The following is an 18,029-nucleotide window of genomic DNA, read 5'->3' as shown; positions in this document are numbered from 1 at the left end:
ACTAAGAATTGTATTATTAAAGGGTTAGAACAACTGTGAATCAGGCGGGCGAGCGCGTTTTTTTTGGTATACCGGCATTACTTCTTGCACGTTTTAGTACATTGCAGAAATAAAAAAATGTTGGAAGCCTTCCACGTACGACGCAACGGTAAAGAAGCGTTGATCTGAAGCGCAGTTCTAAAGACAACAACAAAACGTAAACGAACCGGACGTCGAAAGATCATTATAATTTTTTTCGCACTTACGTAGTTAAAAAAATAGGTTATTTGAAATGAACTCTTGTCTAGTTTGTCAAATAGGCATTGGACCGGATGAATTACATTGGCGGGCCGTAGGTTGCCGATCCCTGCCATAGAGCAAAAATTGGAATCTCGAAGAATTTGAAATATCTTTCGGTATCCTTGAACGTTAAAAATGACACCCGGGTGCTGCGGCATGTAGTACTTCAATTGTCGCAGCACGTCAGCACATCAAATTAATTCTTTGTTTTATCGCCTTAATGTTGCGTCATGAAAGTTTTTGTTTAAATCCGATTGCCGATATCTCTTGCTAGAGTTTGCAACGAATGCCTTGTTACACCAATTTTTATGCGTCAGAGCTGTATGTGATGTGACGTATATCCGTTTAATGTGAGCGCTTTGTTTTGAAATTCGCCTTATTGTCAACAATCCAGAATTTTTAGAATCGAACGCCAGTTACGTCGCAATGTAGATCGAAGCGCTTTTGTTCAAGCCATATTGGGACAAGATATCAAACAACTTTCGCATAATTGGCAGGTTTCATATTTAAGCGCTTCTTTGAACTATCTGTGCAATGTTTTTATTTATCAGAAAACCCTATCTGCATAATGTTGATTGTGGCTTTGAAACATATAATTCGCATAGATGGCGCGGTAAATAAATTATGTCATTGAGGGCGTATAAAAATTCCTGTCGTAGAGAGTCAAAACAGTTCATATTCAGCAAACCACTTATAGGGGTGTAATATAACTCATCCGCTCACAATGCACTGTTATCCACCATGTGCTGTTCCGACAAAAATTTAGTACTGCGCAGTGCGCATGCCCACGTTGGCCTCGGGTAGTCTTACTCGAGTCCAACTCAAGCAAACAAACCGACTCCGACTGTACAGCCCTGGTAAAAAGACTTCAAAAATTATTGATTTTAGAGAGTGAGCAAAGCGCCTGAATACCATTACCAAGGATCAATAAAAAATACTTAGCGATTCTCTTATATGGGTTAAAATAGCCATTGATTTCTTACCAAACAAACAGCTTTATTTGTTGTGGCTTTTTTAGTCATTTATTTGTAAGCGGCAAAACATAAATTTGTTCTTGGTTAATCCGGTGCTATGTTTACCAATGTCGCGTGTCGCGTGTCCATTATTACGGGTTTAAGTATTAAACAGCATTTTTCATTTGGGTTCGCAAATACTGGAATCGCGTCCGTTTTTTCATTTTATTTTAAAATATTTTGTACCAACCTATAACATGAAATTAGCGCGGGCTGATACAAATACAAAGCACATTGCGAGCAACATCGCACTACGGGTAGCGTAAACAAGAAAAATATAATTACGACTTTTTCTGTAAAATGTTTCTCAATTAGCTCTAGGTAGATCGCAATAACTTTACTTAGTATAAACTGTTAACATTAAATGTTTCGCGCAAAAATGTTATCGTAAATTTAAATAGGGTTTTAAATGCATCTTCCAAAACATAAAGAAAACACGATACATGTATTTCCTAAAAACACATACTGGACAATTTTGCGTGCTTAAAGTAATCAAAAAAAGCTTGCAGTAAGGCATAAGAAAAAGTAACTTGGAATCATAAACCAATATAACCATTCTGCATGCTTTAACAAATTAAGAGCATCTGCTGTAAACTAAAATTTGATGGAGTGGTGTGCTTATTGGGCGTCCATGTATACAACAACATTAAAATACACAAGAAATTAAAATCAAAAGGTTAGTAATACATGTACGACACGCTTTCATTAAAACTTGCTTTAAAAATTCTAACGTACATAACGCTAAATAACGTATATCGATTTAATGTAATTGCAATTAGATAGCTAAACACGGATTCATGGCTAAGAAAAATACACATTGTAGTTTACAGTTAACCATTGCACCGAAATATATTTGATAACTACACTTTATTTTTGTTTTACAATGAATCGCTCTCATAAAAAACACGCACAATCTTTAAATTTATAAGCCAGTATTTCATAGCAGAAAACGTGGTAAAATATAACTAAAATCTTTATATTTGTATGTATTCTTATTGAAGATAAAATTAAAAAAAGGAAAAACAAATTTAAAAAAAATATGAGACATTAGGAGAAATATGCATTTCAAAAATCTGATACCAAGTGGGCTAGTTTTATTTCACAAAAAAAACATGATTAACAGTGAATTGGGGATACAGTTTTATTTGTAATTGTTGTTAGGCTGACGATTGCGCATCTCCATTCCATCATCTCTGCGATTAAGTGGCTTTTCATCTTCATTTGCCATGTCCACTTCAACCAACGTTGTCTGTAGTAATAAACGATTTACTAGCATAGTGAGAAAAACACAGTCATGTGAGATATTAAAACGATTTGAATTACACCAAATGCTAATACTGAAGTTCTACTATAATACTTTGTACACCTGGGTACATGTGGGTTTAACCGCACTACTGTGCAAATATTGCAACATGACATTGTCACCGAATTACATTACCATGGAATTTCTATGTACTTACCACTACAACTAGGCCAATATCTTTTAAACTTTCTGTTAACAACTATTTGCTGGGATGTCTGACATATTGGGAGTAATTTACCTGGTAATGCTATATAGCAAATATGATTTTGGTGGTCTTATATCATGGTTAAGTCATTTTGCAGCAATTACCTTTGCCACAAAAGTAGTTTTTTTTAATCTAGTTTCAAAATTTAATATTTACTGTGGTTGAAATTAACAACAAATAAAAAATAAATCAATACAAATACAATAGGATTTTATATCAGTAGTTTAGGGTGATTATTTGTAATTTTGTGATACCTTTTCAAATACAACAGTCAACACTAATTTGTAGTGCAAGAGAAATTGGACACATAATAGGTGGTATTGTATAGCAATTTAGAAAACCCTGTGATATTGTTGTTATAAATGTTTTTTTACCTTTTTGCTGTGCTTCTCATATAACAGGATAATAGTAATTAAAATAACAACTTCAGCAACAATGCCCAAGAATGGCCAGAGGGCTGCCAGTCTGTCCTTCACACGGACCAAAACCTGTGTTTAACAAACAACAAGTCATTTGTCTGCCAGACAAGCATACATTTATTTTCATATCAGGTCAACCATGGTAGGCTAAAATGAACTGGTCGTTAAAATATGCTATGAATTTTGAGATAATAGTTTTCTAAACTAAGACAGGAATTTAGAAAACAAACATTTTATAATTTGCTACAGTATGTAGGAGTACTACACATATGCATATACATCATGAAACTGTAATACTAAACAGCAAATTAACAGACAGTAACATAACATAACCACTACTTAGGATGTTCTAATGGTTTATAGTTATTGAACGAATATCATTAAACAATATTATACATATTAACCTATTACAACATATTTAGATCTCTGTTAATAGTTTAGTAGTATAGAGACAACTCCAATATAAAAATGTTTATTTTACCTCAACAGTTGAATTTCCAGCTATATTTTTTACCTCACATGCATAATATGCTTGCATGCTATAGGTGAGGTTATGAAACAGCATGGTTGAACTGTGGAAAATAATATACACAACATATATATTTATAAATACCCTAAAAAGAAATAAAGCACATATATACCATAAAGTGTTTTTAGGTATATTAATTTTATTAGATATAAAAAAAGGATTAAAATATTAACATACTTGTTTCCAGAAAAAGTAATGTTAATATTTGGATCTGTTTTATCAGTAATGATAATAGAGGCCTCATTTTCACTTTCACCCCGACGACTCCATTCAAAAGTGACCGTAGGATAGGAACCCTTACTGGTGCATGTCAACTTTCGCTTTTTGTCACCATCATTAAATGTAACCGATTTTCTTGTATTCTACAACAACGAATGTTTAATGTACTAGTAAAAAATTAAAAAAAATGGAGGAACAGTTAGGAACCAAAATTAGTACATGGTACTGCAGCAGTTAATTTCTGACAGTTTAACATGCAGCTAGCTCACTACCTGGATATATTATTACAAAATATTAAATAACACTCTGCATACACAGGTATATTTTTAAGTGTCAATAGAGAAAATGGGTTCGGTATTTGCTATCATAACTAAGTGTCAAATTGTCAGATTCATTTTCAAACTAATGGTTAAGTTTGGTGTTTTATCAGAAAACCATATAAGATCACACCAGGTTTGTAAAGGTTCATGATAAAAAAGACTTTAGCCTGGTACCAAGTGATAATAAATTAGAGATATAAAACACCAAGAAACCTTTAATTATATTACCAGTTCGACATACAACAAATGTTGAATTGCTGGTATACGATTCAGCAAAGGTAAAAAAAACTGGTTACAGCAAGAAATCATAATGAAAAAATTTAGATTCTTTTTAGTGATTGGTCAGACTTGTGTGAGTACAGCTAACTGGTCTCCTAGTTCAAATCATAACTCTTTGAAGTGCAGCACTTAATGGAGCACTGAAACAGTTCCTTATTTTTTAAAAGCAATAAATACATTTCAGCCGTAACGGTCCTTTAGAGTGGGCAACAGACCATTTTAAAAAAACTAGATTTATTGAAAAATACATATATTGTATAATGTATATACATATTTCTAAAATATTTAAATAGCCTAGGTACAAATATCTTTTTTTTAATTCACCTCCATTTGAAATATAAAATATATAAAATATATTAGTTTTATTCATTTTTATGCTAGTTGTAACAAAGTTAGTTGTAACAAGTTAATATTTTTTTACAATGCCACATATAGCAACCCTGTCTAATTTTGATTGGTATTTGGCTTACACAGTAAAGTAGAAAGCCATGCAGTAAAACCAACTCTCCTAGTTTTACCCCTGTCAATCTGTACCTATGTCTTACTTTGTCAATTACTCTTGACATATACTTTAATCTTAAACAATAAAATATTTACACTGAGGCACAGTCTAAAAGACAATGGCCATTTAAATTAAGCTCTCATTGCAAACAATTCCATTTACAACCCTACTGTTGCTGAAAGCCTTAGTTTTAGTTAGTCAAGCAAAAACATTTTTAAAAGAAAACAGCACAATACAAAGAGTCAAAGCTTGTTAAAACAGTAGTGTTTCACCAAGAAACTGCAACAATAAACAGTGTAACTATTTAGTTAATATGTTATTCGTGGTGTACTGCTACTGTGAAAAGATTAGTACAATAAAAAAAATCTTACATGATGCAAGAAAATGTTTAATACCTGTATAGTAGGGTTTGCTATGTATACAACATCAACACTATTGATAACTGCATTGTCGGAAATGCAACTGTACGTTCCTACGCCAGACAGGGCAGTGATATTCAACATAACCTCGCCAATTCCAAGGACTCTAACATTGCTATCTGGATCAGTATAATTCCAAGATATTCCAGAAGTTGAGTTTATTTGTTTCATTTCACATGACACTGTAGATGGGTTTGCCTCACTTGTTTTTGCATTCAATTTTACAACTGTTGTTGCTTTTGCAATCACAAAAGAACAAAAGATTACAACAATAAGTTTTGCCATTGGTAAACAGGTGTGCTACTATAAACTGAAAAATTAAAATGAATGGATGTTAAAAATGGTGCAATTTTTTATCATCTTTGTTACTTTGCACACTGTATTATAATAAATACTAAACTAATATTGGTGACATAAGCAGTTTTTCGAATGCGTTTTAGCTTCAGAATAAATAAACATGTCACAAGCTTGATAGGGTAGTACAATCCTAATGATAAATTGTATCAGCTTGCAGAATAGGTTTATTCAGGCAAGTTGTTAAATTCTATTGAGTATATACATATATATATATATATATATCAAATAAATGTAGATATAATGTTTTTGTTCTGCTCATTAAAATATTACATTATACTGTATTATTTATTGCCAAAACAGTAAACTGTGAGGTAAAAAAAAAACAGTTCCAAAGCACTTTAATTTAAGGCAACAGCTTAAAAAGTTTAATTTAAGGCCACAGCTTAAAAAGTTTAATTTAAGGCCACAGCTTAAATATTAATTCATAGGAGTTAAAAATAATTTAGCCTTTAAATTATTAATAGCAAATTCTGCAATATGTGATATGCGCAGTTTTTGTTTAAGGTGTTTTGGGGGACCGAAACGGTCCCCCAAATTTCTCCAGCGGTTTCCCAAATTTTGGACTTCAAACTTTTTTGGTATTTTAATGAAACACTTGCGGCCTATCAAAACTACTTAGCGGTCACCCAAACCAAACCTTAAAAAAACCTGGGTATGCGCATCCCAGAGGCCTTTTTTTAAATAATCGAATTCCACACTCGATTTAATAAATAGTACACCTAATGGCTGGCATGTTACCATCAAAATCCTAAATCTGGAAATTTGGCACAAGTGCCATGAAATACAGACTGTCTTTAAATGTTTTTTTTTTCTGGATTAAATTCCCGAAATGCTGTGTACGAAAGTGTTCTATTAATGTCACAAAAACACCCATCTATATATTTTTTTAATTTCTCTCCACAAACAAGGCTTGTGAAATATTTATTTACAAGTTCCTATGAGTCCAAACATTTCCTAAGAGACTTACAATCCAGTGATCGGTTTCCATGCATTATCCCTAAACTTTTTATCCTGGTAAAATGGTAAAAGAAGTCCTTCATGGCTATTTACCCAACTTGCTCGGGTATAAATTTCATCAATATTGATTATCCATTTTAACTACTAGTTTGTTAAAAGGTAAATAGCTTTTTAAAAATGAATGTCATTTGGCGTACCATTCTACCAGATATGTGACAAGTATTATGAGTGCACCTGCAAGTTTTTTTTCACAGATTAAATCTAAACCCGCCAAAATTTAAACATCACCCATATTTTTCTAGTATGTTACACTGGTGGGTTCCATTAGGACCTTTAGTGCACCCAGTTAAGATCTGCCAAACTTTCAAGACATGCCTATAATATTGCAAACCTCTTTAGGTGTTAGTAGTGCAGATTTTTCTTAATAAATTTTGGTTGAAAGTTTTGACAAGCATCTTCGGTGGGTCAAAGTTATAGAATGCAGATGATGGGGCCAGGCCTATTGGTAATACAAAGCCAACACCAAATCAAAACATTGTGCAGTGTTTCAAGAGACAAACAAATAATTTATGCTAATATATTATGTCCAGAAGTATTAATACGATACGTTACACAACACATCTGTATAAAACAAACAAAATAGGAAAAACAAGTTTTAAAGTTAAAAAGGTCGATTTGCTTCGTTTTATTTTACATTTTCTCATCTTTCTGCTTCTACACAGTTACAAAATTGTAATATCGATCAGTAGAAAACAATAACAGTATTAAGGTAAAATGACAACAACGGTTTACAAAAGGGCATACAATATATGGCGCTCTTTCACTATTGTACGTAAAAATTAATAAAAAAAAATTTTCTTCAAATGCCGCATACCACAACGCATATTGTTTGGGTTAGCGTTTGGTTGACGGTGGGTCAAGTTATTATTAATAATAAACATAATATGACTTGACCCACCTTCACCCAAACGCCAACCCGCACCCTAACCCAAACAATATGCGTTGTGGTAAGCGGTATTATTATTTTTTTTTTGCATAACTTTTCACGTACAATAGTGAAAGAGCGCCCAATATATGCACCGGCACCGCGGCTATATGCCCAAAATCGATATTTTGGTTAAAATAGTATATGCACTGGCCCGCAAATGCAAATATTAAAAAAATAAAATAAAAACAGCTTTTAAACAAACCAGTAAAGCGACTTTTTTGTTTCGCTTGTACCACTCTTTGAAAGTGCAAAGGACAACAGACAGCTGTCCAGTGTTTGGTGTCAGCAAAGCGGCTGACGATTGCAAAACAATCAGTCACAAAGAAGAACCGGTGCAGTGAAGTGTGACGCTCGATTATGACCTCACTCGAAGGGTCGCTGAAGCAAGCTTAGATCGAAGGAAATGTTTGATCTTGGTTTGTTGTTTATAAACCGCGTTTACTTTGTAAAGACGGTGCATTCAAAAAGGAAAGATGTAAAAGCACAACTGATCATCTTGTGGGCTATACTGCAAGGTTGCAAAGTTTCCCACGTAGCATTTTTTTACAATGAAATAACAAAGGCGTGGCATCATATAAGTAATGCCACTTTGTATCCTAATCGTTTGTGTTCGGTTTGGTGTAGCTTTAGACAGCATAAATTTGAGACGTTACCATTTTAAGCACTTTCTGTAGTCACGTGGCCTTAAGGCGCCTGTCCATGTTTTTGCAGGTGCACTTGCGCCTTTCAAATAAACAATGTAAAATGGCTGACTTGCAAATGTATGCTGACCACTTTCTAAATGAAATGATCGACGAGGCTGTACTTGGTGTAGCTTATGAGGTAAATCACTTGAATATCCAGTTGTACCGAGGTTTTTTTTTTTTCATTTTTCTAGTTTGTCACTATTATTTTAAAGTACTAACTGTGAAACCTGTTTTTATACAGGCCCATCGTTCCTTTACAAAAGGGACTTTATTTCTAGATGACAATCTTTCTGAAGACGAAGACAAATATAAAATTGTTGTGGAAAAGGGACTTGATATTTTTGGACAGCCCATCAGTGGCTCCAAAAAAACAGTAAAAACTTTAAATTTTGCATGACTTTGCTATAATCTTGCACATATGTAAAGAAATATTACCTTGGTTTTTCTACAATGATAAATAATAATAATTATATTTTCTAAAGAACACAAAATCTTTTAATGCCCCTGAAGTTTTAACGATTTTTGGTTACTTAATCTACTCAATCGTTGATGTTAATTGGTACATTATATTTTCTTGAGTTAGTACCACTGTTATTTGAATAATATACATTGGTTAATCTTAAACAAGCCTTTTTGCTCCAAAACTTAAATTGAATGTGTCAATGCTCACAGGTTGAATGTTTGTGCCCAAATTGTAATCGAAACATGGCAGCAAGTCGCTTTGCCCCACATTTGGAAAAGTGTATGGGAATGGGTAGAAATTCAAGCCGAATTGCTTCTCAAAGGATCGCTAACAGCGGGTAAGTGAATGTTTACATTGATGCTTGTAACAAAATATCAGTTAAGATATCGTATTTACTTAATATTAAATAATAGCCCTAAAACCGAGTATTCAAATATAAACTAACTATAATTTAAGTATTTTCAAATTAAGAACAATTTGCACGATTACAGGTCTTATTTCCATTGGAAAGTAAGAACTTTAAATTAATTATCGATGGCTTCTAAGAGTGCCTATCATTTTAGTTCTCTTTTGACAAATATGGCGACCAAGTAATTTAACCTAGAAACTAACAATTATTCTTAAATTAAAAAAATTTAAAGCAATAATCAGCCTGCAGTAAAATATATCGTAAGGATAATTAAATGCGTTACTGATTGATTTTAAATACACTTTTTCTTATAGGAAATTTTCCTCCATGAATGATGCTCTGGGTGAAGATGATCCAGATGACATAAATGATGTTGATTGGTTAGCTTGTGAAACAACTTCAACACGAAAAACAAAAAAAAGAAAAACAGAGCGTTGTAATGGCTCACCACGTACCTCCAAATCATTAATAGCACGTTCAAAAACTTCATCAAATTCACCTAAACTTAGCCACACAGAGTCAAAAAGTGATATTCATGATGCAAATGATAATGTTATGGTTTTACCTACAACCACACGCCAAGGTTCTGAACAAATCACAACTCGTAGTGAAAATATTAACCAGACAGTTACCCTTTGGCAACAACACATCAATGCAACTCTAACTGGACAGGAAAGTTCCAGGTCATCAAAATCTCCATCAACTGTTAGTGCTGCATCTAGCAATGTAAAAAAGATTAAGAAGACCGTTAAAACAAGTCATTGTAAAAAGTCAAAGAAGCGTCATTTACCTGCTCAACACACAATGGGTTTATCATAAATATTTATTTCGCCACAAAATATTTGGTCCATGTGGTAAAATTAATTAACAGTCTTTGAAGAATGTTATTCAATTGTTTTTCATTTCTATGCAAGTAGGGTTGGTTCTGTACAAGTTGCATGGCTATAATCGACCCAAATGGCAGTGTATTGTGCATATGCCTGATGTTTTTTTCCTTTTTTTAGTTGAAATCTAAATGAAATTTTGTTTCATGAAGCTTTTTAGTTACCTTTTTCGCTTATTTCTTTTTGTTCATATCTACCCTTTCTTGAGCACTGTATGCATTCGTGTTAACTTCGTTTTTGTAGTTTTTTGTGTAGAATTTCATTGTTTGTTGTGTTCTATTGTCATTGTGGAGGATTTTCTATACATTCAATTATTATTGGGGCGTTATTTGAGCTAAATTTACACATGTTGGTTTGCTGAAATCGTATTAATCGAATTGAAAGCAGTTTATAAAATATATTTTGACGAAATTCGCTGTTAGATCACAGGGTAGAATAACCAAAATTAGTGTCTCAGTTGTTCCAGGAATTAATTGCAAAAATTGGTGTTGTGCATTAGGAATATTGTTGTTACTTTTTTTTGCCAATTTGTTTGTCTTTATCCATTTTCTTTTCTCTTTTATTTTTATTCATTTGTGGTGCGACAAGTTACGTTTTTGAAAGTTGTAATGAAGTGAAACGTCACAATTTCTCAACACAACAGTACCACTGCCTTGTAAAACAAGAAAAACGAGTGATTCTCTTGTTTGTTTATACAGTTATTTTGCCTACTTGACATATTTCGATTCCATTAGGTAAATCCAGAGCCGGATAAAAGGTTTTGGATGGACCTGGGACTATGCTATACCAGTGCTCTTCAACCGGTGTGCACGGTGCGCTAAAATGTGCATAGGTTGCAACTGTACAAAAGGTATACCGTACAAGGGTGCATCACAAACTTATTGAATCATTAATATTTGACATTTAGGATACTAGAAAAAATATGTAGGTTTCAACCAATGTATTAAAATGGTGTTTTATGACATGCAACAGTAGCCTACTCGCAAGCAACCTGCAGCCATAATCGAACTTTTACCGACAGTGTGTAAAACTTCGGAAGCTCCGCTTGGTTTAATTAACATGACGGTGATATGCATAATTAATTTTCATATCGCTTTTTACCTCGGTTTACCTTTTAAGCAAAGAGGGTAAATGAGTTCGTCACAACGACTTTAAGGGTTCACCAAACCAAAAAAGGATGAAGAGCACTGTTAGGGCTACCATATTTTCAGCACCTTAAAAGAGGAGATTTTCTTGCCTGCAAGTAAAACGAAAGTAGAATTGTTACGTTTGAGAAAACGTGCCATATCTAAGTATTGCACGTGGTCATGCCTTATAAAACAGTCGGAAGTGATCTGAGGTACTAGGTCTACTCAAAGAGATTTAAACATTTTTTTTGTAAGTCTCTTTGGTTTACTTTACTAACGCGTCTCACAGGCCACTCTGTTGGAAAATGCTGGACATATTTAGTACGTTATTACTGCGGACGACACTACACAGATATTCATTGCAACAAACTGCCTGGGCGCTCTTTTACTTATGTACGTGAAAAGTTATGCAAAAAATAAAACAACGACCAACTAATGCTGCGCCAAACTAAAAGCGCCATAACGCGAAGTAGGGCTCGCTGGGCAGAGGAGGGCGAGAAAAATACAAAATACTTTTTAAATTTGGAAAAAAGACATTGCGAAAAAAAGGGTATTAACAGACTTTTTGTAGATGATAAAATAATAACTGACCAAAACAACATTTTGGACGGTTTAGTTGACTTTTACAAGCAACTCTACAAACAAAACGGAGATCTATTGAACAAAACCTTAATCGCCTCAAAATTAAAAACACTAAATCTCCCAAAAATTAAGGCAGAACAAATTCACTGCTCTCTGCAACATGGGTAAAAATAAATCCCCTGGGCTAGAAGGTTTTCCAGCAGAGTTTTATATCACCTTTTGGGACAATATCAAATGCGTCTTTATGGCAGCTTGGCGACACAGTAAATATAGGTAGGCTATCAGCTTCTCAGTCAGAAGCAGTGGTAACTCTACTTCCAAAAGCTTATAAAGATCATCTTCAACCGGGAAATTTTATACCGTTAACGCTTTTGAATGTAGACTACAAAATTGCTTCAAAAGTAGTTAACACCAGGATCCGAGGGGTACTAAACGACATTATCTCGCCTGCGCAAAATGGTTTTATTCCAAAACGAAACATAGGCACTAATATTCGTCTTTTGTTCGATATCATTGACTGCGCCGACTATTACGATATAGGCTACCTGGCGCGATACTGTCTATAGACATGTTCAAGGCCTTTGACACGGTAAACTGAGACTTCATATATACAGCCTTAGCTGCTTTCGGGTTCGGGGACAAGATTATTAAATTGATCGAATGTTTTTACCAAAATCCTTCGTGCGTAATTGTTAACAACAACTTTTTATCAAAATCGTTTAACGTTGAACGTGGCGTACGCCAGGGATCAATATAGATAATTACTTGTTAGCCTTACATACGAAATGGATCTCTAAACTACTTGACGAAAACGCGGAAGCTGATTGGAAACAAATCGAAGGCCCCTTTAACCAAGGTAACAGATTAGAAGCGCTTCTTAATGGGAACATAGGAACAAACAATGCAATCACAAGGCGTATACATACTTCCTATGCGAACGTTACGTTGCGCAATAATGGCGTGCAAACAACTCTTGGAAATTATAGATCCAAAGTCAAACAGCCGTCCGCTTTGGCTAAACAAAAAAGTAAAATTCCGCTCAAATGTTTTTTTTATGCCATAACTTATAGATTCCAATGCAATTTTTCACCAGGATTTATTGAATATAAACGGCCAGTACCTACAATATGACGCATTGGTAAATAAATTTAATTTACACCTAACAACACAGATTTTGTCCAATTCATAAAACTAATATCGAGTCTTCCAGAAGAATGGGATTCGGGTAGCGCAACAACGTCCCGATCTTATAGAACCCAAACATTAAAATTATTTATCCAGCAGTATAACTCCACCAAATCGGTTTACGAAAAAGTACAAACAACAATTCTCTTTCCTCCAAAAGCTCAGTTAAAATGGCACTGGACCTTAAATTGCGGGAGCTAGTGCACATCTGCCATGGGAGAAAATTTACCGCAACCTCTACAATTCAACAATCGAAAACAAACTAAGAAGCTTTGAGATAAAGTTTAACTTGGGCGCAATTGTTACAAATGCCTCCCTTTATTCGTTCGGTAAAACCAAATCTAACCAATGTACTTTTTGCAAAAAGGCCACGGAAACCCTGTACCACTTGTTTTATTTGTGTCCTGTTACGTGTCTATACTGGGAAAATGTGAGTGCTTGGTTCAGTACTAAACTACGAATATCGTGTGTTTTTTCCCGCGAGCAATTACTCTTTGGAGTGCACAAAAACGAACCGTGCAAAACATTTGTGAATTGTGTCCTTTTATGCGCGCGATATGTTATTTATCAATGTAAATATGCCGACACTGTCCCGACTATGTTACGATTTTTACTGTTGCCATCTTCTGTGCGAACTTCCGAGCGATATTCGGCTTTAAAAAGAGGAAGTATGACAAAACACAAAAGTAAATGGTCGTTAGCTGCTTGAGAGCTTCACTATTTTGATTTGTTTTTCTTGTTCGTTTTTTTCGCTATCTATTTTATTACTAAAAAAAAAAAAAAATTGAAACAAAATAATACCGCATACCACAACGCTTATTGCTTGGGTTAGGGTGCGGGTTAGCGTTTGGGTGAGGGTGGGTCAAGTAATATTATGTTTATTATTAATAATAACTTGACCCACCCTCAACCAAACGCTAACCCGCACCCTAACAATATGCGTTGTGGTATGCGGTATTATTATTATTATTTTTTTGCATAACTTTTCACGTACAATAGTGAAAGAGCGCCGTATATATAGCCTCGCAAATTCCTGCAGTATGTCGTGCAGCCTGCGAAATCACATTACTAAACCTACTTATTGTACGTTGAAAAACAAAACAAACGGGCCTCTTTCTATTTGGTACGTAGAAAATAACGCAAATAAAACGGTCTACAAATATCGCATAACCAAAACGCACATAATTTGGGTTAGGGTGTCGGGTTTGGTTGGGTCAAGTATTATTATATTTAACATTTTTAATAATGCTTGACCCATTCAACCCAAACGCTAACCCTAACCCAAGTAATGTGCATTGCGGTTATCGTTTTTTTGCGTTACTTTCTACGAACCAAATTGATAGAGTGCCAACAAACTAAAATGTTTTACTAAATAGTTTGTTAAATGTTATTCTCATGGGCGTCATATTTCCTTTCATATTAAAAGTTTTGCTAATTTAACTAAAAACACAGATTTTTCTGCACTTCGTGCAGATTGGTGCGGAGAACATTAAGTGTTGTGTTTTCCGATATTTGTACTTGAATGCCCTCCAAAAAAATGTCCCGCATCCCCCGAGTTTTCAGTAGCGTGCTTCTTTTTTTGTAGCAACAGGCCTATTTTTTAGTTAGTAGCTGGTAACCCTGACTTTATAGGTCTAACTAATAACAGGTATCATCTGAATACAACCAGACTAAACTGTATTAGTTGTCTTGTCTAATAGAGCTGACCCTTTATTAAGGATTTTTTTAGGTATCATTTGTATTACAGTCACTGTTCTTATAGTATTTAAAATCATGCCTATAAAAAGTACTAATTCATCTTAAAAAAAGCAAGTAACTGGTAAAACTCAAAATGACATGAGATCGTGTAATGCTCTCACCATGTAAATTTGTGTGCTGTTATTGCTTTAATGAACTGTAACCTGAAAGTGTGTTATAGTGTTTAGAGACCCCCTAGGTTGTGCAACTAACTGGTATGTGTTCCTATGATGAAACCTTCTCACAGTGAAGACAGAAGGAATAATGCTTTAATGTGTTCAGTTATAAGAAACCTACGAAGGAGGGAATCTTTTGGTTATGTAACAAAGCATCCGGTTAAGCGTGTGGGGACAGCCAGTGGCCGTGTATTTGCAATTCTTCCAACAAGACTGGCATTTTCTTTGCGTCAAATAGTGAATGAAAGTGTTTTGTTGGAAGAAGCTCATGTATTTTTGGGTTTCAGCAAGGATGGAACATTTGTCATATCATACACTGAGCACCTGGAAACTGATAACCACACAGGATTTCCAAGCTATGTATTTCGCTTGCACTGGTGGCTGTTTAGACTGCATGCAAATATGAAGAAATGTCGTACAGTTAGATTGTTTGCAAATGAGGAAATTGTAAGCTCACTACATTTATCTTATGTTGAGTGGCCAAATGAAAAGTCAAAGGTTGTGGTTTATGGGTGGGGAAAGGAAACCGACAAATGCTACATAACTGTTGCTGCAGCCCCACCACATGAACCATGTGATGACTGTGATGTAGAAGATAGCGAACTGAGCGTGCCTTGTTTGAAACATAGTTTTGTTGGCCATATGGTTCACACATCAGTATCTACAGTGTCTGGTGTTCTCAACACAAGTGGCCTGAAAATTGACAATCTTTTAGTTTTAAATATGGGACACTCTATTGGAGTGTTTAGCTTAGGACTGATACCACCTAAAACTGGTGTTGGTAACTTACCACTTAGTTCTATAAAACGAGCAACCTATGAAGATAAGCCATTTGAAAGTCAAGAAACGGAACAAATTGTGTCTAGTGAAAAAAATTTTGAGCTAATGTTATCCAGAAAACTAAATCTGATTAACACTAATATTGCTACTTTACAAAGTATCAGTGAGGATGAAGAGCCTTTCGCATCTCAATTTTCCAATTCATTTCAACTTGGATCTTCCCCTGACATGTTCAGTCCTAGCACTTCTCAGACCACAAGTTCGTTGCATTCACCATCTCCAGGATCTATGTTGTCCACCACCTCAGATGACTCATCGCCAGCATCACAATGTATTACATTGTCTGATCCCAATGTATCAAACAAATGTTCTATGTGCAAACAACAGCCCGAAAGTATGGAGGAAGGTGAAAAACGTGAAACAAATATGGACCCTTATTATGATTTTGAGCCGAAAAGTATTGTTTTGCTGCCAAGGGAAACAGGGGCTGATAACGATGGATTTGTGTCTCCTTTTGATATTTGTACTGCTGGTAAAGATTTAAACGTAAAAAAGAAATATCAAAATGAAAATTGTTGTTGCAATTATGCAGCAACTTCCAGTTGCATGATACATGGAAAGAAGTCATGTAATACAAAATGTGCTAATCAAAGCAACAGCAAAAGTGTTTCGTCTCAAACAGCAAGCAACAACTCTACATCAGATTCTCAAAATACATGCATTTATTGTGGAAGAAAACTTAACAAACCTTGTTGTAATGAAAATACAACCCTTGCAAAAAAGATCAACCAGGCTTCCAACGCAAGCGCTGCCCCCCTATGCATTACTTCTCCCAGCCGCAACCCTTCAAAGCTTTTAATATTTTCTTCTGTCAGAAATTCTCGAGATGATGCCTCAATGGATTTAAATGCTGCAACTCCCAGTCCTTCAGCGAGTGAAAGTAGTGGAAGCATTTACTGCGCAGGCGACGCCTCATCGCAACTAAGTCTTAAATCGGGTAGCTGTCGTAGAACTGATGGCATTGTATCATTTTTTGAAACTCTTTACGGCCCAATGAATGGGTTAAATTCTTTAGAGGAACCTGTACCTGCTGCTGCCCATAGTCTTTTCTACGGACCGGTTACGTTTGAAGGTGTAAACGGCTGTCCTCTCAATCCGGTCAAGTGCGAAAAAGCCGACAACGCCGTAGCCTACAGTCAGCACTTGGTTTTAGACGTTGAGCACGTTATATTTGATGTTTTACGGACCCGTTGCTATACAACATACAAGTTTGGTTACTTGATCGATTATGAAGTGCAGATAATCGATACTTGTCCCAGCACACGTTCTGTTCTCATCTTAATCGTCGCCTTACTCAATGTTTCTCCCCAAAAATCTAAGACAAAGTTACGCGAGATCCACTTTCGTTATCATAGCAACTTTGAAGCCAAGTCGACAGTGCTGCAGCAATTTCACTGCTTCCTGTGTTGGCGACTTCAAACCGGGCGCTACGAAGTGGTAGCCGCTTCACCTCTGCAAGCCTATCACGAGAAAAAAGACGAAAAGTGGAACGCCTCCTGGTTAATTGAAACCAAAAACGCAATTCGTAGGGCATGTGCAGTGCCCATATCACCTCAATCCAGTGTCTACTTGTTGAACAACGCCCCAGTGTTACAGGGGAAGTCTTTGAATCTTCTCTGGGACATGAACAGGATGGTAGCCATACGAAAATGAAATGACGCTGTGTAGCCAATGTGTTTTTTCGTTTTAAATTTGTTCACTTTTTACCTGTTTTACGTATAAAAAAATGAACCTATCTTTCGGTATTGTCTTTTTTTAAGGTTATTAAGTTGAGCAAGTTTGTTTAAAACAACTGCTAATTATTATTGGAGATGGTTATTTTGTTTAGAAATATGGAGTCTCATTTGCTTGTAAAATTACGTCAACAACGGGTTGAGCACCTGGAAATTAACGGTTCCATCTTATTGGGTACAAAGTGAATGGTACCAAAATTCAACTAATGCATTAGGTATGGGATTAATACAAACCGAGTTTAACTAATACGACCAGCGCATACGATGTAACGTTTGCATAACTTGGTGACACAATATCGACAGATTAAACAAAGATGTGCTGCTCAAAACGTATTTTTTTCTTTTTCGTCGAATTTGGTTGTCCGCGTGTTTATATACTCCCATGGTTAATTACTTTTTGATTATCCAAAACTGAATT

At 35.1% G+C, this 18,029-nt stretch overlaps 3 protein-coding genes across 3 annotated transcripts; 2 read left to right on the top strand and 1 right to left on the bottom strand.

Annotated features, from left to right (window-relative positions):
• Positions 1-1,443: 1,443 nt before the first annotated feature.
• LOC146168378 (basigin-like) lies at positions 1,444-5,793 on the bottom strand. Its single transcript, XM_083388774.1, has 5 exons — positions 5,464-5,793; positions 3,926-4,110; positions 3,701-3,791; positions 3,175-3,288; positions 1,444-2,541 (listed from the first exon to the last, which is right to left on the bottom strand). The coding sequence occupies exons 1-5, from the start codon at positions 5,770-5,772 to the stop codon at positions 2,434-2,436; spliced, it is 807 nt and encodes a 268-aa protein (XP_083244900.1). The 5' UTR covers positions 5,773-5,793; the 3' UTR covers positions 1,444-2,433.
• A 2,544-nt stretch (positions 5,794-8,337) lies between these two features.
• Positions 8,338-10,876, top strand: LOC146168377 (SAGA-associated factor 11 homolog 1-like). Its single transcript, XM_083389271.1, has 4 exons — positions 8,338-8,611; positions 8,717-8,848; positions 9,148-9,275; positions 9,662-10,876. The coding sequence occupies exons 1-4, from the start codon at positions 8,489-8,491 to the stop codon at positions 10,164-10,166; spliced, it is 888 nt and encodes a 295-aa protein (XP_083245397.1). The 5' UTR covers positions 8,338-8,488; the 3' UTR covers positions 10,167-10,876.
• A 4,185-nt stretch (positions 10,877-15,061) lies between these two features.
• LOC146168376 (uncharacterized) lies at positions 15,062-17,600 on the top strand. The gene has a single exon (XM_083388886.1). The coding sequence runs from the start codon at positions 15,090-15,092 to the stop codon at positions 17,529-17,531; it is 2,442 nt and encodes an 813-aa protein (XP_083245012.1). The 5' UTR covers positions 15,062-15,089; the 3' UTR covers positions 17,532-17,600.
• Positions 17,601-18,029: the final 429 nt, after the last annotated feature.

Source organism: Ascidiella aspersa, chromosome 1 (assembly GCF_963924565.1).
Source record: "Ascidiella aspersa chromosome 1, kaAscAspe10.2, whole genome shotgun sequence".
In the NCBI taxonomy this organism is placed as follows: Eukaryota; Metazoa; Chordata; class Ascidiacea; order Phlebobranchia; family Ascidiidae; genus Ascidiella; species Ascidiella aspersa.
The sequence above is the reverse complement of the archived record's forward strand: the minus strand, read 5'-3'. Positions and strand labels throughout refer to the sequence as shown.

Excerpts from the sequence above, each read along its gene's own strand:
- LOC146168378 (XM_083388774.1), bottom strand. The coding sequence starts at position 5,772 with ATGGCAAAACTTATTGTTGTAATCTTTTGTTCTTTTGTGATTGCAAAA. Across the intron at positions 3,792-3,925 it reads ATTACTTTTTCTGGAAACAA|TTCAACCATGCTGTTTCATA; the intron begins GTATGTTAATAT and ends TATTTTCCACAG. Across the intron at positions 2,542-3,174 it reads ATGAGAAGCACAGCAAAAAG|ACAACGTTGGTTGAAGTGGA; the intron begins GTAAAAAAACAT and ends TTATTACTACAG.
- LOC146168377 (XM_083389271.1), top strand. The coding sequence starts at position 8,489 with ATGTTTTTGCAGGTGCACTTGCGCCTTTCAAATAAACAATGTAAAATG. Across the intron at positions 8,612-8,716 it reads TACTTGGTGTAGCTTATGAG|GCCCATCGTTCCTTTACAAA; the intron begins GTAAATCACTTG and ends GTTTTTATACAG. Across the intron at positions 8,849-9,147 it reads TCAGTGGCTCCAAAAAAACA|GTTGAATGTTTGTGCCCAAA; the intron begins GTAAAAACTTTA and ends CAATGCTCACAG.
- LOC146168376 (XM_083388886.1), top strand. The coding sequence starts at position 15,090 with ATGATGAAACCTTCTCACAGTGAAGACAGAAGGAATAATGCTTTAATG.